Source organism: Topomyia yanbarensis, chromosome 3 (assembly GCF_030247195.1).
Source record: "Topomyia yanbarensis strain Yona2022 chromosome 3, ASM3024719v1, whole genome shotgun sequence".
Classification (NCBI taxonomy): domain Eukaryota; kingdom Metazoa; phylum Arthropoda; class Insecta; order Diptera; family Culicidae; genus Topomyia; species Topomyia yanbarensis.
Genome location: NC_080672.1, coordinates 275,380,677 through 275,404,635, shown reverse-complemented (window position 1 = coordinate 275,404,635; position 23,959 = coordinate 275,380,677). Strand labels below are relative to the sequence as shown.

At 37.9% G+C, this 23,959-nt stretch overlaps 1 protein-coding gene across 2 annotated transcripts; it reads right to left on the bottom strand.

Annotated features, from left to right (window-relative positions):
• Window positions 1–1,796: 1,796 nt before the first annotated feature.
• Window positions 1,797–23,553, bottom strand: LOC131688589 (toll-like receptor 13). Of its 2 annotated transcripts, XM_058972944.1 has the most exons (6): window positions 23,025–23,553; window positions 6,157–6,286; window positions 5,442–5,713; window positions 4,302–5,378; window positions 4,114–4,241; window positions 1,797–2,614 (listed from the first exon to the last, which is right to left on the bottom strand). In XM_058972944.1, exons 1-6 carry the CDS (start codon window positions 23,409–23,411, stop codon window positions 2,425–2,427), a joined length of 2,184 nt encoding a protein of 727 aa, XP_058828927.1. In that variant the 5' UTR covers window positions 23,412–23,553; the 3' UTR covers window positions 1,797–2,424. The 2 variants fall into 2 exon arrangements, with proteins under 2 accessions (XP_058828927.1, XP_058828926.1); XM_058972943.1 differs by having other exon boundaries at window positions 4,302–5,713; window positions 23,025–23,552.
• Window positions 23,554–23,959: the final 406 nt, after the last annotated feature.

Sequence of the window (23,959 nt, the reverse complement as noted above, 5' to 3'; positions counted from 1 at the left end):
CCGCAAGGAATCTCTAAAGGCACGACAGGGTTCTTTCCAGGCCAAACCTCAAATATCGTTCATAGAACTTAGTAATATCTTGACTGCAATTAATAAGCAGGAAAAAATATTAAATATAAATAAGAAACTTGTTTTATTATTAACCAAATTCTACTTTCTTAGGTAAATCAGAGAATCTGAATCACATTTTGATGAAAAGTCTATTAAAAAACTTTCAGCTTTTGACGTAGGACTACGTCTTTGTTTTCGATATGGGGGTGCACTCTGCAAATTCTACAAAAATGGTATGTAACGAAAAGTGGTCCAATTTTAAACGCATATAATTCAGCCATCTCACGATAAATTTTCAAATTTTTTGCACAAATCGCCCGAAATACTTCTAAGAATAGATTCCAACGGATAAACCCAAAGATTTTTGATATCATAGCATTAAAAAATTAAATAATATACAACCTTGTCAAAATATCGCGCATTAACACACAGAAGATAGCGCTTCCCAAGCCCTGTACGACAGATTGGTGTACCTAGCGCGCTACGCTTCTATGAATGACGTCATCATCGACTATTTAAAGAACGGACTTGGCCAGACACGCTCAGTTCCCTGTTGAACGGCTGGCGAAGCAGATCACTGCGCTGTGTTTTTTACAGCCAGTGTAGCTGAGTTAGAAGTCCGTTACACTGGCTGTGGAGGGACGCTACACTGTGTCGTCCAACAGGCGACCGCTCCAACTGCTTCCTAAATGCCGCTGTAATGTTGCCAGTAAATTTTTGGTTTAACTAGCACATGTATTTGCTATTTGCGCTTGAAATTAAGTAATGTAGTGGTAGTAATAAGCTTCGCATTTTGGTTTAAACGCAAGGACAGTTTTTAAAACAGGATTTGATTAATTAGTTTAGCTCATCCCAGCAATTTTATCAACTCTGTAATTTAAAAGGAATTTTATGGAACCTGGTGAATTTGGCCCCACTTGCAACTGGTATAATCAACCTGCACAAAGTGTTGCATAACGCAGGGCTGTTTTTGGAACAAAATGTGTTATCATTCAGCCCTTCGCTATGCAAAATCACGATATTATGACAGATGGGCTAAGCGCGGCCGTTCCTTTCAATCGGGAAAGGTCGCATTGAATTTTGGTGAAATGCGCTAATAGTGTCGTGGTGGTACTTTGTCTCTTTCGCTCTACCCATCATCATCAGCGTTGACTCATTTTGCATTGTGCGCTTGGGTTCAATGTTTGGGGCGAATGTGTTGGTAGGTAGGGGAACTAGCGGTAAAATGAACACGTTAAGCAAAGTCATTATTTTCTAACTAATAAGTGAATGAGATATTACAATCACCTTATATGTTTCCTGTTAGACATGTTTTGTACATATCTGGTAAAAATACTTCGTCATAAACACATTTTTTCAAACATGATTCTTGATTTCTATCCATGTCCAAAAATGAGACATGTTTATAGCGAGTGAGTAAATTGAACATGTGGCGGTGGTAAAATGAACAGCTTATGGTGACTTGCAAAATGTCCTGTATGTATGCAATGCGCAGCGTTAGAAAGCATTTTTCCGATCAATGCTAATATCCCAACAAATCATGAGCTTTGCATACACACAGGGCATTTTGCAGGCAAAAAAAAATGTCACGGAAGAATTGAATTTTCACGACGTAATATTAACCATTTTACAATCCTGTGGCATCGAAACACATCTACAAACTTAGGGTTACCCAAGGGTGTTTGGACTTTTAGGATCTGTTTGAGAGCAACTAGAAACCTTGGTCTATACATGAGATGTGATTATATTGTCTAAAATTTGATTTTTCTTCACCGGTCCGGGTGTTTTTCACACACACTAAGTACTAAGAAAATAAATATTTTACATTAAGTAGTATAGTCCTACGTCTACAGTTCGTGCAACCCCATAGTTTTTTTTTAACATTTTTGATAGGAACGAAACAAAATCATTATTACCAATTTGAACGCATTCCATCGATTGTATGCCGAGTTATTAACAGCATAGTATGGCACTCTTGCTACTATGGTAAAAAAAGGCTCATAGCCCTACCATTGGTACTTGTTGCGTTTGTTGTTGAATAAGACTGAAGAATAATTTCAGAATCTAAACATCATCGGATCGTTGCTATGACAGATATAAATCCAACTACTTAAGCAACAAATTAACTTAGTTAATATAGACAATACCGCATCAATCACCCCAAATAGAGCCGTTTGTTTCTATACAATGCATAATATAAAATATTTACCTATTGGTTTTCGATCCAATAATTGTATTGATAATTAAAAATTAACTCCACTCTCTCTTATAGACAGTACGAAGCGTGACACTTAGCTAGGTTATTCCATTTTATTCCCCCTAACTGTATACAATATATTGATACCTCTAACCCTTCCTTGAACAGGTGAACGGTTAACGTTTCGAAGACAGCAGAGCTTTGCGCAAGCGTTTCCAGAACAGCTCTTGCTCGTGCGTTCGTTCGTTCGGCCACTTGATGTAGGTTTTCGTCTTCATCAGATAGCTAAGCGTTTTTGGGCATTTACGCTTCGGAAGGTCCTCCAGTAGTACCAGTATCAGTTCATCGCGGCGTGTTTCTAGGAGTCTGCGATTAGAAAAAAAGAAGATAAAATTCGTTTGAATAATCTGAATCGGTGTAGCGATAATAATGCGAATTATATAAAATTTGTTTAACAAAGACGTATACGAATTGTTCTGTATTCCAACATTCCAAGAAAGATGATTGTAAAATATATGTTTATGATCGGATAGAGACGGTTCAGTTTCATTTAAAAACTGCCAATTTCCCAGCTCATGCGATATTCTTTCAGAGAAAGGCCTTATTATTAACGCCTCCTCTCTCCCAGACCTCACAAAAGTTGCTCGGTCTCCTACATTCTGAATGTGGAGATTTGTATTACCTATGTACTCTATCGCTACAGAGCCTCTCAGATCGATGTTTGAGCTGCCTTACATGATATGATGAGCATTTGCAACAATGCCGATAATGAGCGGAACTTTTGTCTATGGTACTAATAGTCAATGTAAATATTACTGCACAGATATCGCAATTTGTGAGCATATGAGGCACGCGTCAATAGCCTTATTTGCAAGAATGCAAGCACGAGGCATTTCACGTTGATTGGCCATGCCTGTCTTGTTGTAAGCAATGAAAGCAGTGTTAAGCAACTTTCCAATACAGAAGTTTCGTTTATAGAGGTACGGTTCTTGAACCAATGCTGTGGAAGGTTTACTTTCCTGCATAAATCGAGATAGTTTATATTGGAGCTTGATTTGTGCTCTTCTAACAATTGTTGATTAGAAAACTGTACATTTCATTCCCAACATATATTGCACAACAAATAGTTGACACCAAGTAAGTTGGGATGTTAATGCATGTAGCGAACCATATCAAGTTTAAATGGGACACGATCATTTATTTCCCAAGATTCGCGAAGAAAATAATGGTCCACTGTATCGCATTTGGAAGCAGGAACCCAGTTGCCCAATTCTTGACCGGATACCACACGTCCTCTGGACAGCTTCGTCTGTACACATCGGAATTTGATAATAACCCGGGCCGGGATTTGGTTGGCCGTGTTCAGAGTGATTGCACAACCTTTTTATGTGAGAAAGGCAAAAAACGTTAACTTTTGACTATGTTACCGCCAAACCAAGTTAAGTAACCACTTAACTGCAATAACTGAAAGACTTTCTCAGCTACGAAATGGACCTCAACGCTCCCAACCCCAAGCCACAAAATTGATCGTAACGCTATTTTGAGTTACTATATACTTCAAAGGGTGAGACAGACTAATTTTGAGACTTGCGGTTGGATGTACTGAAACACGGCAGTACAAAACATTCTTTTTGAGTTAGAGGTATTCTAAGACAAATAAGTCATTTACAGAAAAAGTACAACTCTGCAACGATTGAGATTTGACTGCATGTGTAGAACGATTTATTTCCCCAAATATTACCCTCTATCACCTTTCCAGAGCTTCTTAATCATGAACCGAACACCCTGCATATTAGAGTTTTAGGAATCTTATACTTGGAAAATACTCCTTACAAATAATACGCCATGAGCGTAATACAACTAACCTGTGTTGTGCTAAATGCATTTCAAATTGACACCATCGACTCAGCAAAAAGCTTTCCGAAACAATCAGCATCAGACATCTCGAACGGTCCATACAGGATATTATGTTTTCCAGAATTCCGTAACCAACCTGTGGCGGATGGGAAAATTAATGTAAAATTAGGAAACAACGACTTCAGCAAAACCGTACCTCGAAATCCCTTTCATGAAGACAAATCGATATGAGATCTTCCTGCTCCAGAGTAGGTAACATGTAGTCTAGCACCCAGGACCGATCGTTGTCGCTGTAGCTGACGAAAACGTCATACTGGTAGGGGGCTTCTACCTCAACGAGTGTTGTTTTGTCCAAGTACATTGTATCATCACTGAAAAAACTTAAAATCGCGGAGTTTTTGAACAGCACACAGAAATATTTTATATAAAACCAATTCCAGTAAACCGCTATTCCCAAGACCATTACAAAGATCAAAAAACAACTAGCAATGATGTAAATTGCTGTAAATTCTTCGATTACATTCTCTAGCGATGTCATGTCATCATCATTATTGTCCAAATAGTCACTTTCATCTTCCCGAGAGCACGCAGGTAAATCGAGAACATTTTGCTTTTCTTCAGTGGTGTGATTCGTACAATGATAGTCCACTTCATTAAAATCGTAAAATTTCAAAAGCGATGACGAATTACTTCCAAAACTATCATCATCTTTCAACAGCGGGTCCGAGCTGTTACCAAAAACCGATCGCAACAAGTAACCATAGTTACAACTGCATTGAAATATATTACCACCAATCGCCAGATACTCCAACCCATCGAAATCTTTCAGCATAGCGTCCGTCGTTTGTACCAGGCTATTGTTTCGTAGGTTCACAAGCTTCAGTTTAGATTTGTTAGAAAAGATTCGATATTTCCAAGACTGAATAAGATTGTGGCTAACATCCAACACCTCTAAATTAGTTAACCCGTTGAACGGTGCAAACTCCAGTGATTCCACTAAATTGTTTCTTATGTTCAAGACTTTTAGTGCGTGCAATTCCTCCATCCAATCCAGTCGTTGTATATCTGATTCCATAAAGTATAAAACTTCAAGCTTCTTTTTCAGCAGCGAAAAAGTATTCCGGCTCATTGATTGGGTTCCTCCAACGTTTCCGGATAAATCTAGCACCTTAATACTGTCCATAAACAATCGGTCAAGAAGTGTTGGTAGATCTGTGAAGCAGTAACTGACATACTCCAATCGTGCAGTGAGTGAACTCAACGCGATGAATGCCTGCAGTTCGAGTTTTGTGAAAGATAAATCGAGAAAGCGTAGTTTTTCGAGTGGTTCAAAAACCTTTGCATCTAAATCCATTGCGCCTATTTTCTTATCCGCTTTAAGTTCTTTACTGCGTTCGGAACTATCCATTTGAGACAAATCCAGGTGAACCAGTTTATTGAGCTTACTAAATGGTGGAGCCGGTAACTTACCGAATTCATTGTTCCCTAAAAAGAGGTACTGCAATTGATGAACTTCGTGAAAGAAGTCAGGAGGAAATGCTCGCAGCTGGCAAAATCGCATATCCAGAGCGATGAGTAATGGGAGTTTAGGAAACTTTGGATAAACCGCTGGAAGAGGTAGAATATATTAATCAAATCGAAATTAACTCTCACTGAATAAATTAACAATACAAAGTGACTGGAAAATCGGTTCATTCACAATATGCTATCAGAGATAGCACTTGTTTGGTCCATGACCTTACTGCTCATATAAGCATAAGAGTCCCATATGGATTTTTGTCGTTAATGAGATATTTGATGGAATGTATTCTGTATCACCACTGAATCATAATGCGCAAATAAGTTTATCAGGTTTGTTCAGAAAATATCCAAAAAAATACCAAAACATGGTTGTCCCATCCATAAGGCTCAATGAAAAATGTAAATCTTGAACAGCGTTTTTCTCGGCTTGCTGTTTTTCAATATGGGACTCTTATGCATATATGGGTAGCTTAGTGGAAGCACAATTCTATCCAGTGAGCAATACATGAAATATGTTTGTAATACTTTACCTAAGTGCGGCGTCAATTCCTTGAGCGGATTTTGCATGAGAGATAGATATTCTAAATTAATAAATTTCTCCAATGTACTAATCGGAAGTAGTGTCAAATGGTTGAAGGCTAACGATAAGTAACGTATATCCTGCAAATATTAAACAAATTTAAATAAATTGTAAACGCTCTATGAACATCTCGCATTCCCGTTGAAAAGTTTTCACATTAGAGTGACAAAAAAAGACCACCGTCGGCGCACTCCTGAGTCGATTCCTAGTCCCACTCCAAATTTGAAGCCAATTGGACAAGTTTGCCTGTCGGACCAAAGACATAGCTTGCATAGGATTTTCGACAATTTTCATGGAGAAAACCCACTTGCTCATTTTTTCACCGCTAGATGGCACTGCATGTATCAGATTATCACTGAAAAAATAACTACAACTTTGTCGAAGATTGCAAGTCAATCCTCCTTTGAAAGAATAAGTTATTAAGTGTTTATTGAAGTGATGTCTAAGAATGTTTGCATAGAGCCTAGCAGCGCATTCCCATCAACTATACATTTTCGAAAACAAATCGTTAGATTTAGCTCAACATTATGTTTAGAAGAAAGATTGTTTAAAATACGAGGCATGTTTTGGTGAGAAATTTCATTGCTTGTAGCACACGTATACCAAACGTATTTATGCCAGTAGCACCCGTTTTCCACATGATGTATTTAGTTTGTTCAGTGCATGCTAATGTATTCGATGGTTTAAGTTCAAGTGAATTAAGTTCACGTATTTGGTGTTTCTGACCACTATGAACATGCGAAGTAAGATATAAACAATTTTTTGTGATTCTCAATTACCTCCCTCGTATTTTAACCTATGTTACAAATATTCGAATTCATTGAATGAATATTGGTCATATACAGTCTCTACGCATCGCTCGATCGAGATAGAAGTGTTTTGTTTTCGGTCTGTTGGAAAAAGAACAGTGCAGTAATCCGCTTTCAAGGATATTTTGCCATTCTCTGCCTCTTCGAGGTTTGGACTTTTATTCTTTTGTGCGTGTGTTAACCGTTAGGCCACATTCCTCAACCTTTTGTTCGTAAAGCGAGGATTGAACAATAACCAGCTATTTAAGCTGGACTGGTGCGTCGTGGGAAACGAGTATACAGATAAGTGAAATCTACCTTTTTGATACATTTACGGCTTTTTCCCGTCTGCGCGGGTGCTGACCCCGTGCATTGACGGTGTCGATGGCTTCCTCCCCGGATGGCCAAATGGAGATCGAGTCGACTCCTAAGGCTCTCCCCCGACCCAAACAATATCCAGAGCTCTCGACCGGTCCCTTTGTGGTCTTCTTTCGGCCCAAAACAAAATCGCTGAATCTATTACAGATTTCAAAAGACCTGACGGAACGGTTCTCGGCTGTGACCGAAATAAAAAAGGTCCGCTCAGACAGGCTGAGGGTCGTGCTGACTAACTCAAAGTAGGCAAACGATATTGCTTGCTGCGAGCACTTTACGAAGGACTATCACGTGTATATTCCAGCTGTAAAAGTACAGTCTGAAGGCGTTGTCACCGATGACAGTTTGACATGCGAGGATCTGCTGCAGTACGGGGTTGGCCGTTTTAGAGACCGCATACTTCAGCCAGTGAAAATACTCGAGTGCAAGCGTTTGCACTCAGTAGTAGTTGCGGGGGATGGTTCAAAAACGTACCCCCAATCAAACTCTTATCGGTTGACCTTCGCTGGTACCGCTTTGCCAAATTACGTCCTCTTGCACAAGGTTCGTCTGCCTGTGCGTCTGTTTGTGCCGCGGGTCATGAATTGCACAAAGTGTAAACAATTGGGTCACACAGCCACCCATTGTAGCAATAAGGCCCGCTGTGGAAAATGCGGGGAGAATCATCTAGATGATTCGTGCAGTAAGAATGCTGAGAAGTGTCCTTACTGTGCAGAGAATCTGCATGATATCTCGGCATGTCCCGCGTACAAACTACGCGGGGATAAACTAAAACGTTCCCTTGCGGGACGATCCGAACGTTCTTTCGCAGAAATGCTAAAGAAAGCTACACCACCAACCTCAACAAACATCTATGATCACTTGCCTCCTAACGAGGGCGAGGCTGATGACCCACAAGAGGGAACATCTACTAGGGCGCCTAGAAGTTATAGGAAGAGGAGGAACATTTCCTCTCCTAAAGTTCGTTGTAAAGGCCAGAAGGTATCCCTTGACGGGACTCCGAAAGTCACATCTATTGGAAGTGTTGCAACCAAACCGAAGCAATTAGCTCCTGGTCTCGGAGGATTAAACTCAGAGAAGGAGTTCCCAGCACTTCCCGGAACATCAAAAATCCCAAGTGTTCCTCTGTTTCAGTTCGAGAATAATCGCGGCACTGGAATTATCAAACTCTCGGACATTGTGGACTGGATAATAAAAACTTTCAATATAACTGATCCAATTAAAAGTCTTATGTTAGCTTTTCTCCCTACAGTAAGAACATTTTTGAAGCAGTTGACTGCTAAATGGCCCCTCCTTTCAGCGATTGTATCCTTCGATGGCTAACTCATCGAACGAGGTCACGGATTTGATCACTGTTCTACAGTGGAATTGCAGAAGTATCATCCCGAAAATCGATTCCTTCAAAATTTTAATAAATAATTTGAGTTGCGATGCATTTGCATTATGTGAAACTTGGTTAACTTCCGACATAGATCTCAACTTCCACGACTTTAATATTATTCGCCTGGATCGAGACACCCCCTATGGAGGAGTGCTTTTGGGGATCAAAAAGCGCTATTCCTTCTACAGAATTAACCTTCCCTCGATAACAGGTATTGAAGTTGTCGCTTGTCAAGTAACAACCAAAGGCAAAGATCTTTGCATAGCTTCCATATATATTCCCCCCAACACCGCGATTGGGCATCGCCGGCTACATGACATCATAGAATCCCTGCCTGCACCGCGACTAGTTTTAGGCGACTTCAACTCTCACGGTACGGAATGGGGTTGCCTTTATGATGATAACCGTTCCTCTTTAATTCACAATATTTGCGACAACTTCAACATGACAATTCTAAACACGGGTGAAATGACACGGATTCCTCCCCCACCTGCGCGCCCAAGCGCATTAGATTTATCCCTTTGCTCGACCTCGCTAAAGTTAGAATGCGCGTGGAAGGTAATCCCTGATCCCCACGGTAGCGACCATCTGCCGATCGTAGTCTCAATCAATAACGGCTCAAGGCCATTGGAAACAATCAATATTTCGTATGACCTCACACGAAATATCGATTGGAAGAGCTATGCTGCCGCGATATCCGACAACATCGAATCTACTCAAGAACTTCCTCCGGAGGAAGAGTACAGCTTTTTGGCTGGCTTGATTCTCGACAGCGCGAATCAAGCTCAGACTAAGCCAGTACCTGGCGCGAACATACAAAAACGTTCTCCCAATCCCTGGTGGGATAAAGAGTGCTCAGACGTGTACGCAGAGAAGGCCGCCGCGTTTAAGACCTTCCGGAACGACGGGTTACCCGCCAGTTTTCGACAGTACGCGACGTTAGACAAGCGAATGAAGAGTTTGATGAAAGCCAAAAAACGCGGTTATTGGCGCCGGTTCGTCGACGGATTAACGAGAGAAACATCGATGAGCACTCTTTGGGGAACAGCCCGACGTATGCGAAATCGAAACAGTACTAATGAGAGCGTGGAATATTCAAACCGTTGGATATTCGATTTCGCCAAGAAGGTTTTCCGGATTCCGCCCCGGCACAGAAGATCTACCGCGCCGCGTCCCGTCACGATAACGCGAACGAAACACCTTTTACGATGGTGGAGTTCTCACTTGCTCTCTTGTCGTGTAACAATAAAGCTCCAGGGCCAGACAGAATCAAATTCAACTTGTTGAAGAATCTGCCAGACTCTGCCAAGAGACGCTTGTTGAACTTATTTAATAAGTTTCTCGAAGCTAACATTGTCCCACTCGATTGGAGACAAGTGAAGGTCATCGCCATCCAAAAACCAGGAAAACCAGCCTCCGACCACAATTCGTACCGTCCGATCGCAATGCTATCCTGTATCCGGAAGTTGTTCGAGAAAATGATCCTATCCCGCCTCGACAATTGGGTCGAAGCAAATGGCTTACTGTCAGATACACAGTTTGGCTTTCGCAAAGGCAAAGGGACGAACGATTGTCTTGCGTTGCTCTCAACCGAAATTCAAATGGCCTATGCTAGTAAAGAGCAGATGGCATCAGTGTTCCTAGATATAAAGGGGGCTTTTGATTCAGTTTCTATCAACATTCTTTCAGAGAAGCTGCACCAGCATGGTCTTTCAGCGACTTTAAACAACTTTTTACTAAACTTGTTGTCGGAAAAGCACATGCATTTTTCGCATGGTGACTTATCGACATCACGATTTAGCTACATGGGCCTTCCCCAGGGCTCATGTCTAAGCCCTCTGTTATACAATTTCTACGTCAACGACATTGATGAATGTCTTGACAATTCCTGCACGTTAAGACAACTTGCAGACGATGGCGTGGTGTCTGTTACGGGACCCAAAGCTGTCGATCTACAAGGACCATTACAGAATACCTTGGACAATTTGTCTGCATGGGCTATTAAGCTGGGTATCGAATTCTCCACGGAGAAAACTGAGCTAGTTGTATTTTCTAGGAAGCGTGAACCAGCACAACTACAGCTTCTATTAATGGGTCAAACTATAGCTCAGGTCTTCACAGTAAAATATCTAGGGGTCTGGTTCGACTCGAAAGGTACTTGGGGATGCCATATTCGGTATCTGAAACAGAAATGCCAACAAAGGATCAACTTTCTTCGTACAATAACCGGAACGTGGTGGGGTGCCCACCCAGGAGACCTAATTAGGTTGTATCAAACAACGATACTGTCGGTACTGGAATACGGATGCTTCTGCTTTCGATCCGCCGCGAACATACATTTCATCAAACTCGAAAGAATTCAGTATCGTTGTTTGCGTATCGCCTTAGGGTGCATGCAGTCGACCCATACGATGAGTCTCGAAGTCCTGTCGGGCGTTCTCCCGCTGAAAAATCGATTTTGGGAACTCTCATATCGATTGCTCATTCGATGCGATATCTTGAACCCGTTGGTGATTGAAAATTTCGAAAGGCTTGTGAGCTCAATTCTCAGACCCGTTTTATGTCCCTGTACTTTGACTACATGGCGCAAAATATTAATCCTTCTTCTTACAATCCCAACCGTGTGCATTTCATAAATACTTCTGAATCTACTGTTTTCTTCGACACATCCATGAAAGATGAGATTAGTGGAATTCCGGACCACATACGCCCACAAGTGGTTCCAAATATTTTTTATAATAAATTCCGAGAAGTCGACTGTTCTAAGATGTTTTATACTGACGGATCAAACCTCGAAGGGTCCACTGGCTTCGGTATTTTCAATCAAAAGTTCACCGCCTCCTACAAACTCAGTGACCCTGCTTCAGTTTACGCCGCAGAACTAGCTGCTATTCAGTATACCCTTGGAGTCATTGACACATTACCCGCAGACCATTACTTCATCGTCTCGGATAGTCTGAGTTCTATTGACGCTATTCGCTCGATGAAACATGGAAAGCATTCCTCGTATTTTTTGGGGAAAATACGGGAGCTACTGAGTGCTTTATCTGACAAATCTTTCCAGATTACCTTGGTGTGGGTCCCTTCTCATTGCTCCATTCCGGGCAATGAGAAGGCAGACTCCTTAGCTAAGGTGGGTGCCATTGAAGGTGACGTTTTTGAAAGACCAATTTGCTTCCACGAATTTTTCACTATTACTCATCAGAGAACCCTCGAAAGTTGGCAAACCTCGTGGAGCAATGGAGAGCTAGGAAGGTGGCTACATTCGATAGTCCCTAAGGTATCGACGAAACCTTGGTTCAAGGGGATGGATGTGGGTCGTGACTTCATTCGTGTGATGTCTCGACTCATGGCGAACCATTACACGCTGGATGCACATCTCCGACGTATTGGGCTCGTGGAGAGTGGTATCTGCGCTTGTGGCGACGGTTATCACGATATAGAGCACATAGTCTGGGCGTGCACCGAGTACAGTTTCGCCAGGTCTCGGCTTATGGACACCCTCCGGGCCCGAGGAAGACCACCCAACGTCCCGGTTCGAGATGTGTTGGCAAGCCGCGATGTCCTCTATATGTCCCTTATATACACCTTCATAAAAACCATCAATATCCAACTTTAACTGCCCCTTTTTCCTTATCATTCTCAGAAACGCTCTCTTCCACCTGTACCATACACCCACGATGGTTTGATGCGACTCCAAGGCGACACAAAACATCCCTGTCAAATGAGCCAACAAACACGGGACCTAAAGCACGAACATCACACGCACAACTCGAAATGTAGCCGATCAACATCTGAGCCGCACTACGAAATCGTCTGGAGAAACCCCTGCCATCTTAAGAACGACCACCCGGCGTCCCAGTACATGATTCTTCCTGATGAAGGCCACCCTGATTCTGTAATCCATCCGTTGATCTCCCGAAGTCTGAAACTGAAATAATGTTCTCCCCCTGCCATGTTTGTCCACCCTACTTCCCCTGACTCTTATACACAGAAGTAACACCCCTTCCGCCCCCCCCCCCCCAAATATCTTCATGAAGCATTTAGCTCTTCTTGCCTTTTCTAGTTTTAACTATTATATTATATGATCTCGTTGAAAATGCCCAACTCTACTACCACATAAAATAACTCTAATTAATGTCTCCGAATCTTTACAAAATTTAATCACGCCCTCTAATTATTTCTACTTTTAAGATAGTCGTATAAATTTTCCCCCTTAGTTAAACATTATTTGCTCCAATAATCTCATTGCTAAAAATGTCAAACCATATTGCCATAAAAACTAAATGACCCCCTAATCTTACGAAAATTATATTACCCCCTTGTGTATATGTATAGCTAATCAATATGTAATCCCCTAGTTTTAAGTAATTTAAAATGTAAAACAAAACAAAATTGGCACCTTTAAGCTAACGCAAACCTGCCTTATCAAATAAACGAATTGGAAAAAAAAAATTGGTCATATTCACCCGCATTCATCTTCCATATTCAGTGACGCTACCAAAAACGTCAAACGAACTAGCTTCACTTTCATTCAAGGCAATTTTGTAAGTCGTCTCCAATTATTGCCCGAAGTGAACGTGCAACAACAAATCAACCGTATTAAAGTAGGCGCTGGCACAATGCACAATGGTCCAGAATATCAATTTAGCAAGGATTTTGAGATTTTACTACAACTAAATCACTCACGGTCGATTTCTTCACGCTCGCTTAACTTTTAAACCATGTTCACCAGTACGTTTAAACCTGGGTTAAGCGCTAAGCGAGGGTTAAGAAATTGGCCCTTAGCCTTATTATGTCTCTGGGAATGTTTTTGTAGTTTGTGAGCCCCTTCTTTTTATTAAAAGAAAAGTTGGGTGTTTCTAATTTTACCAAGATTAAAAACTAAACTTTTTAATCGTTCTAGGTAGACTTGTAGAACGACAAGCTCTAGAAAAGTTTGCGGAAGACTTGTAAGCTCTATTTGTCATACTTTTCATTTTACAACAAATTTAAAATCAAAGGTTAGGGGTTTCTTAGAAAAACTGTTTTATTTAAATTACTTTTGGGGTATTGATTTAAAACTAAAGTAGTCTTCAGACAACTTTAAGTGTATTTTAGGTGAATAATTTGTTTCACGGTACCACATATCTAACTATAATTATTGAAACGTTATGGGCACTTTCTTGCCAAATATTGGGTTCTTTGGAATACCGATTTCACTCATTGGGGCATACAAAAGATAATTCTTTTTCAACAACAAGGTCATGATTTAAGGTATAATTGAGAAAAAAATGGCGAGTACGATATTTTTCAAACTTTCACAAAATTGATTTCAAAAAATCAACTTTTGATGTTATAAGTACTTATATTTTTTGCATAATAGAAGCTAGAGTTTTAATGTATTAGAAGAAAATGTTCTTCTTCAATAATTCTGAAAAACATCTAAAGGATATTGCAAAGTTCACACCAAATCGAAATGCGCAGTTTGAAAGTGTGATGAATCAAAAGGGTAACTCTTTTGACCGGGTGTACTCCATTAGGCATAAATACGTTAGGCATACGGACGATTGGCATACGTACGTTAGGCATACTGGACGTTAGGCATAAATACGTTAGGTATAATAGATGTTAGGCATAATATACGTTACGCATAATGGACGTTAGGCATAATGGAAAATTGGCATAATGGACGTTAGGCATAAATTATCACTCCAGGAAAATAAATTTTTGGCGGTGATTGCCTCGAAAACGCTCTTAGCATTTGCACTTTCTATATGTGGTAGAATTACTCTGGAAGCTGATCAAACTCGATCAATATTTTATTCTACTGTTCCAATTTTTAAAAATGGTAAAAAATCGGATGTCGTCACTGTTGTGCTATCTTATGTCAAACGCCTTTTTGGAGTAAACTGAGTTAGATAAGCCACATCACTTGTCCAAAAAATCTCTACAAAGTGGCGTTTTCAGAATTTTGACATTCTGCTTGATTACTGAGATATAGCGAGAAATATGATGAGAAAGTATGAGTTTTTCGCTTCAAATCAATGTATCTTGGGCTTTGCTTAAGTTATATTGAAGTTTTAAATTTTTTATGCGTAAACATTTCTGAGGAACACAAAGGCAGAAAAAATTTCATAAGAAAAATACACGAGTTGTGAGAAGAACACAGTTTATGTTTTAAACTGGAAATATTGTATATTTGGCAACACTGTAGCCAAAAGTTACTATTTTTTCTAGATTCCCTGACCCTTTTCCTTCAAAATGCATCTAACCGATTATTTATAGTCCAAATTAAACCAAATATGTGAATAAAAGTTAATAATTGATGCTTTATTTGTATGAAAAATTTTCCAGATACGATTATGACACGCCATACAAATTTTGTGATCAATACACACCTATGACACGTGTGAGTGCGACTTTTGATTACATTTATAGTAAAAACTCGCAACATAGTCAACCGGATCATCGGAATATTTGAGAAATTAATACAGAAATATATTCATCAATTGTATTCTTTGAAGTTTCAAAATATTCAATCTCAAACATTAAAAATCGTTTTTCTCGAAATGTGCCAAATGGCGCTTGTCATAAGATAGCACAACAGCGACGATGTGGAATATCGTGGAATAGCTATTATCTCGTGAATTTCTAAATTTTTTGAGGCGATTGTTAATAAAAATTTATTTTACCAAATCAAGAACAGAATTACTCATATGCAACATGGTTTTTTCAAAGGGCGTTCTGCAAGTACAAATCTACTCGAGTTCATTAACTACACATTAACAGAAATGAATAACGGAAACCACGCAGAAGCTCTTTATAAAGATTTTAGCAAAGCATTTGATCGCACCGATATACCCATGCTACTTTTTAAATTAGAAAACATAGGGTTTGAGCCAGGACTACTTACATGGCTACAATCATATCTTAAAAATCGTGAACAAGCTGTTAGATTTGAAGGGATAAAATCAATCCCAATTCAAGCTACATGAAGAGTCCCTCAAGGTTCTAATTGGGGCCCGCTATTCTTTTCTTTTCCTTCATTCTCAAAAATGTATAAGTTCTTATATATGCTGATGGTATGAAACTTTTTCTAGAAATAAGAAATGGTGAAGACTTTCTGACATTGCAATATGAAGTAAATATATTTTATACATGTTGTAATAAATGCCTTCTGAAACTGAATGTATAAAAATGTAATTCCATAACATTGAGTAAAAAGAATAATGTACAGCACAATAGTCTTATTGGGAAATCAACAAGTAGAAAAGTGTGATAGAATAAGAGATCTAGGAGTTATTATAGATTCCAAAATAACATTCATAGATCATTATAACACAATAATTTACAAAGCAAACAGCACAGTAGGTTTTCTTAAACGCTTCAGCTATAATTTCCAAGATCCCTACACATTAAAAACATTATATGTAGCCTATGTGCGTTCAACACTAGAATATTGTGCAGTAATGTTTCGATTATATCACGGTCGGTCTGTATTTTAGCGTGATATATTTGAAGCGTGATATACTCAAAACAAACCAAAAAATTACATTCAAGCAAATCCATGTATTTCTATACACAAAAAGTAATGAAAAGGTCAAGTTAGTCAAAAGAATAAATCTGAGTAGGGTAATGAGCCTATTTTTGCCATGCTTCTATAATCACACTACCCATTTGAAGCCGTTGGCAGCGTCTGCCATCTTTGTTCAACGCATTGGATAAAACGGTATGACATCAGTGGATAATTTTTCCCCACACAGCTTCACCTTACGTAGCACATACCGTTTTTTAAAATAGTTGAACCACCCAAAACTAAACTTAAAGGAATCTGCCACATTAGGGTTTTGGACAAATAACTTGACTATTAAAATCAGTGTATTCGAAGAGATTACGATTCAGTTCTCGTTGTTTCAACATCTATAGAAATAGTCCCATCACCAATTGTTGATGTTGTCCTTTCAAAAGAAAAGTATTCACATCGATTCAAGAGAAAATTCATATCTAGGTATACCTACCCAGGGATGGGAATTGTCATTCATTCGCATGATTCTTGGCGAATCCATTCATTGCTTTGACAACAGCCAGACGTTCATTCACGATCCGACTAAAACTTTCTAAAAGAACACAACTGAACGTAGGTAGAGATGAACTTCCGAAGATGTGAGCCAGGTAAAAGAATGACACGTACTATGTTGAATGAAGAAGATCGTGTTCTTCATTCGCGGATTGATTCGGAAGATTGTACTGTAAACATTCACAAATGAATCAACTTTTAGTTCACAAATGAATGTGGCATTGTTTTCTCTGGTTGGGTTAGGTCAACTTTATAGTGCAAATGTACACTATAATCAATGTTGAGAAGTAGATTGCACTAGAATCCACTTGAAATTGATATTGTTCAATTAATAATTTCGTATTTTTCAAACAATCCATGTTACGGCTCCGCGGTTCGGTTTTTTCGTATGGCGATGCAGGTAAATTCATTACTGCGTAGACAGCAGGGTGCATTTTAAAATGTTCCTTTTGAAATTTTCGAGCATCAGCGGTGCTGGCTTATATACGCAATTCTCATCTGCTTTGAAGTGGAATTTTCTGTCCTCTTCCTGGATAACTTGCAACAGGGTCTTTTTTTGAGTACAGCGTCGTTTCATTCTAAAAATTGTTTTTTTTTTTTCACCAGCACATTGCAAACTACTTACTCAACAACAAGAGATCACCAAGTGAAAATTTCATAGGTCTATAAACAAGAACGACAAGTTTTTTTTTATTAGAACGATCCGGTGAATGTTGTGAAATGAATCTTTGTGAATAAAAGAATGCATTCATTTGCGATCCTTTCTGCTTTCATTCAAAACACTACGTATGCAATGGAGAATGAATCATAGCCGGGCGCTGTCACTTTTTTTCAGTTTTTTGTTTTGCTTCTCGCTTTCGCATGAACGCGTAACTTTGCACAAGAAGGGTTGGCGAGATCGGGTTTCACAGTAAGAGCATGTTGGTGGATGATTTCAAATTGATCGTTTCGTGAAATGATTTTTCCCATGAACCTACCATAATCTAGCGTAATTTGTTTTTCTCATTATTTTGTTAGATTTTCTTGCGGATAACTAACAATTTAAAAAAGAAGTCGATTTGTTTACCTGCTACACCAAACGGTCCCTCCAGATGGTCCCTCAAGGGCACGGCAAATAAGTTACGATGAATTAAAAACTAAAATTGAAATCGGTCGAAGAATATTTCGGCAATCCTAGTCATTGCAACAACGTCTTGGTAAAACATGATTTCGAGATTATTCACGTTTAAAGTTTCACGCCACGCCCTGTCTTCACTTAAAGGAACAAGATAAACAGCGCTATAACTTTGCTTCTACTACTTATACCCCTATAAAAATTTCAGATACTTTCTTAAGAATCTATACTTTAAGATAAAAGAATAAAAAAGTTCGACTTTTTGACCGACCTCATCATATGTAAACCCTTAACGAAATAGTTCGAAACCTAATAATAGGCTCATTACCCTATATGTAAATAAGCAAATCAATTGTAAAAAACCCCTAAAAGTGCCAGGACACAACATGTGGCTTAATTGGATCAAAACGTAGTGTGCCTTATCTGTTTTTCAAAAAGCATGATATAATCGAGATAAAACCGTGATATATTCGAGGGTGATATAAACGAGTATTGATATAAACGCATAGTGATATAATCGAAACATTACTGTACTATATTTTGGTCGCCATTTTCAGCAACGCATGCAAATTGGATAGAATAAGCACAAAAGCAGTTTGTAATGTTCGCACTTAGTAAACTAGGTTGGAGTGGACTACATTTGCAATCTTATGAAGTACGGTGCTTGCTAATTGACATTCAAACATTGAAAGATCGTCGTGAATTTTCTATGGTGTCATTTGTAAACGACATTGTATCACATCGTATTGATTCATTCGAACTATTAACGAAACTAAATGCTTTATGCTCCTTCTCGACAACAACGTAACCGCAGCATCTTTTGTACAATTCGTCATCGTACTAATTATGCCAAGTTGGGCCCTTCAACCAAATGATGAATATTTACAGCAAGCATTGCGAAACCATTGACTTTATTATGTCGAAAACAAAACTTAAGCAGCAGTTTCAAGTAAATCAAAATTTAAACTAGTGTTAAGTTAGTTTAATAATTACTGTAAGAAAACGTTCTACATCTGATTGACAACTTGAAATAAATAAATAAATAAATAAATAAATAAATAAATAAATGAATAAATAAATAAATAAATAAATAAATAAATAAATAAATAAATGAATAAATAAATAAATAAATAAATAAATAAATAAATAAATAAATAAATAAATAAATAAATAAATAAATAAATAAATAAATAAACATACATGTATGGTGCAATTGTCCAATAAGAAATTAAGTGCTCTCGAAGAACAGCTCACGAAAGAAAGACTAATGCATTTTATTATTCATTCAACAAATATAAGAATATTGCTGCTTCAATATTAATTTCTCCCATATTATTAAGTTCAATGATTATATTCTTGAGGTCATCAAAATAGAACTACAGAAACTGTCGGATACGAGGGAGAGTTTGTTTGTGTACTGTGACGAGATAACGAAACGAAAAAGGTATCGTCACAAACATAAAATCTGTAGCCTAAGGCTGATGCTGTACGTAACAGTGTAAGTTTCCATAGGCTCCAAAACTTAATGTTTTTTTATTATTTGGATTTTTTAAGATTTGGATGCAACTGTATTGGTAATACATATTATGGAATTGAAATGTGCTTGTACCAAATCATTGACTCAAATCATCTCGTCCACGGAAAAAATAGAAAAAACGCTACACTTGCAAACGATAAATATGTCGCATGGTATGTTTCTTTTTGGAGTCTCTCGTTAAACTCGAAAAAAGAAAGTGTATGATTGATATCTTTATAATAACGAAAGCCTTGCGACTACTTTTATATTTTTGTGAATTTGTGTCCATTGTACCTAACGTACACTATGCCAACCGTCCATTTTGCCTTACGTATATTATGCCAATCGTCCATCATGCCTAACGTCCATTAAACCTACTGTACTTATGCCTACCGTATGTCTAACGTACTTATGCCTAACGTATTTGTGCCAAACGTCGTGCACCTCTTTTTACCTGACAGATTTTTGACATTGAAAAGTTCATAAAAACTTGCTCTATTTGAATAATTTTTGCAGTTTTGATTTTACATTAATATGACTAGAAATACTGTTAGATATTTTGGAGGAATATAGTTTGTCTTAATATAATTAACCTTTAGCTTCGTTCGGTGTAAAGTAATAAACAGGGTGTTTGGTTCATGGTTAAGAACCTCTCGAGGGGTGATTGAATGTCATATTTGGAGAAAAAATCGTTCAACACATACCATCAAATCTCAACCGTTACAAAGTTATTTAACTTTTTGTGTTAAAAACTTATTTGTCTTAAAATACCTCCTACTCAAAAAGCATGTTTTAAATCTTTCAGGTTCATTGGGAATGTGAGAAAATTTCCCATTGAGTGATGTCCTCACGTGCTTCAGCTAATGAGTTTAAGTAACCTTTTCAAAGTAATTTACTTAAAATTTAACAATTTTGATCGATTTTTCGTTCATTTCTCGAAAATCTTAATACTTAACATCATCTAAAATGATTTTTCAGATTGATAGGCTTGAAGAGCTGCATAATTCATCCATTGACATAACACACTTATCTTTTCTTGTTTTCATTGAATATTTTTATCTTATTTTCACTGATAGGGGAAACAGAGGAGAGTTGAAACAGTACCCATTACTGGCGAAACAGTTTCGTAAGGGATTCAACAATAATTCATTTGTTTTATTTTTGTTTATTTTATTCCTTCGACTTTATTTGGTTGGCTCGGGAGCCATTCGGTGTTAATGAGATATGTTTTATTTATATCGTGCCCACAAATCCTCCAGTACACGCCAGCTACGCTAAATGAGTGGTTGAGTATTTACGGTAAACACACAACCAAAATAAGCAAAAGTAAGTTTTCGTTATATTCTTTAAATTGGTATAAATAGGATATTGAGTGATGTTGGATCACGAAAATATCATTATTGTGTAGTCTTACAGTTAACATTTATGAATTGTGTGCGTTTTTTTCTATCTTTGCAATGCATAAATTGTAAATTGTGGATCAAGCCTTACTTCTCGACCTCTGAGTGTTAAAACACCTTGTTTCGACTCGCCGATGAACTTGTTTTCTTATGGTAATGTTATAATCACATCAACGTTCCTAAACAAATAAAAATAATCAAGATTCTTCTTTTCTGAACTGACAACAGTGATCAACATTCTCAATTTATTAGTTATGTCATTTAAAACCACGAAATATGCATTTGTTCTAATTGTTTACTCCTATCAGCTTCTGAGGCTTGGAGCGAACTGGCCATAATTCAAAATATACCAAATACTATAAATAATTACCTGTTTTCATAAACCCGTATCACTTGTAGTCATAAATAGTATCACTGGTCATATCAACCATTTTAATGATTGCAGAATGTTCTAGGGGAAGTGGATGGAAAACAATACATAACCAAATCAATGAAAAATTGCTATTAAATTTCTTTATTCTACAGTTATAGTCAACTAGTGGTTAGGTAAAGTATTTTACTATTATTACTGTTAGAATCAGTGCTGAAATTCCTGCATTTATGGCCAAAATTTAACATTAATTTTCAAAACAAGTGTCAATTTATATGTAGATCTAATGATAAGAATGCATCTCATTTTAATGAATTATCTTAGAGTGAACGAATAAAAATGACAAAATTGTAACATTTAATGCTTCAGAAAACGCTTCGATGATATTTAAATTAGTTAGTAACTTGTTTCATCTCACATTGATGCTTTGTTATTGACTTGTGTCAGTTATTCTAACATAATTCGATAAAGTATAAACAGAAGTAAGAAATTTAAAAGTAAGCAATCATCGAATGACAGTTTTTTGTCGATTTATCTAATAAAAACAAAAAAATAGTTTCAATCCTCCTCGGTCTCCCCTACTAGCTCTAATTGAAAAAGTATGACACTTATTGTTCTTTTTTACCTGTACCTGTACCTGTACCTTTCAGTCAAGTGAATTTAGTATTCTTTTAGAAGTAAATAATAATCCATAATAATGCATCCTAAAATAATCTTCAAGTTGTCCAAAGAGTATTTTAGTGTAAAATAAAAACTACAAAAGATTAGAAATAAGACCGTTTTTTCGAGAAACACCCTAAAGATTACATTTGGATTTGTCGTGCAATGGAAAGTATAAAAGATGGAGTTTGTATGTCTTCAGCGATTTTTTTATAAATGCGTTGTTCTAAAACTTCATTGAAGACAATCAAGCTCTATCCTGTGCCGTTAGAAAGTTCAATTTTAAATCTTGCTAAAATTAGAGTAACCCTAGCTTCTGTTTAAACGAAAAGAAGGGCATTGCAAAGCACAAAAACTTTTCTAAACATATTGTAACGCTAAGTTGTTTAGTTTCAGCAAAAAGTGAAAATTCCAGCTAAATTTACGTTCTGGACTACTGTTTAATGTAAGCAATAATAATCATTGCTTTATATGTTTCACCAATATTTGAAAACATAAATTTTTAGTAAAATAAATATTGTTAATATAAATAATATTTAGTAAAATAAATATTGTTGTATAACATTCAATTGAATGAATAGCCCGGATTTTTAATGAATATTGTTTTCTATTCACCACATCAGGTTCATTCTCATTTGTTTAAAAAGTGCTACTCTGATTGTAAAAAATGTCGAGGTAAGCTCAAATACAATATTTCAAATCATGTGAACCACCTCCTTCGGCTTCGGCTCGACATTTCCGACGACCTTGACTTTAACATGAATTTATTTTCGCGACTCTAACACGTATATCTTCCACGAACTCAACAGAATAATGTTATCTCCTGTATTCTTCTCCGCAACAAAATCATTTAAAAATTCCATTACATAAAGGTCGATAATGAGTCAATTAATGTAAGATCTAGGTTGGTGAGATGGGCAAAAATCAGAAAATTGATCACCCAAAGCGTTAGGTCTACACTGCTAACGTGAATGGATGAAACAGTTGGAAAACCCCAACGTTCTGTTCATTGATGATACGGACCAGTTCACCATCCATAGCTATTTGTGCAGAGCACGAACGACTCATTGCCATTGCCTTATCACTGTCAAACCTACCAACAGATAGTACCCCAAAAGATTCATTCGTGCATGTTTTGTTATGATGGCTACTAACTTTGAACACGGTTAGATCATCGAGCTTTTTGACGATCGAAACCAATCCACTGTCGCCCAACTTCAGATTAGACAAATCCAGTGCAATCGAGTCGTTTCTAATCGTTAAAGATCCGTTCGGAAACAGCCACGGCATATAGTTGAGTGCATTGCCAAGAACACAATCAGGACCTGGTTTATCGTCGTAATTGAATTTGTTCAACCGGATATTGTACGCTGCTCCCGGCTCAGTCGGTAAGTAGATATCGTATCCATTTCCAGATTCGTTATAATCGAGGAACTCTTCTTCAGTTGGGCTGTAATTGCTGTCATTGCCTGTATCTATAGCGTATGATTCGAACAGCAATAGCACCATGCAGAACACTGTCGAAATCACTTTCACTTCCATATGACTGCTCTACAAAGCGTCATTTCTTCGGAAAAATTCGCGTCCAACTAGATTTTGGCGCACGCGGTTACAGCCAATTATTGCTAAGTGATTGATTGCTTATCAGCCGTGATTTCAGTTGTTTTGAGCGGCCACTTCGCTCTACCGATAACTGCTATAGCTTCACCAGGTGAGTACATCTCAGCTCTTATCACTGTCATGCGACTAATTAAGATATCGAACGAGAAACGTACAACGATTCCCCAGATTGCTGATGCGGAGAGGATGTGACTCGTTTCTCAGAGAGGAACTTGAAGTTCGGTACTATATATAATGTTCGACATTCGCGAATCCTTTCCAGGCGAATTTCATAACGCATTGAAGATGATTAAAGCTTACATAAGGATGTTTTAAGGTTGAACGGAAAATGGTAAGAAAATCGAAATCCAAAAAGGCACTTTTTCGACAGTGCACTGGAATCAATCCGCAGTATAGGACAATATTCTACAGAAGCTTATTTATTTTCACGGTAGTGAAAATACGACCAATGATTGATATTGTATTGTACA

Coding starts and splice junctions, on each gene's coding strand:
- LOC131688589 (XM_058972943.1), bottom strand. CDS start 23,411: ATGGAAGTGAAAGTGATTTCGACAGTGTTCTGCATGGTGCTATTGCTG. Junction 5,714..6,156: donor GGAATTGACGCCGCACTTAG/GTAAAGTATTAC, acceptor TACCTCTTCCAG/CGGTTTATCCAAAGTTTCCT. Junction 2,615..4,113: donor ATGCATTTAGCACAACACAG/GTTAGTTGTATT, acceptor TTCTAATCGCAG/ACTCCTAGAAACACGCCGCG.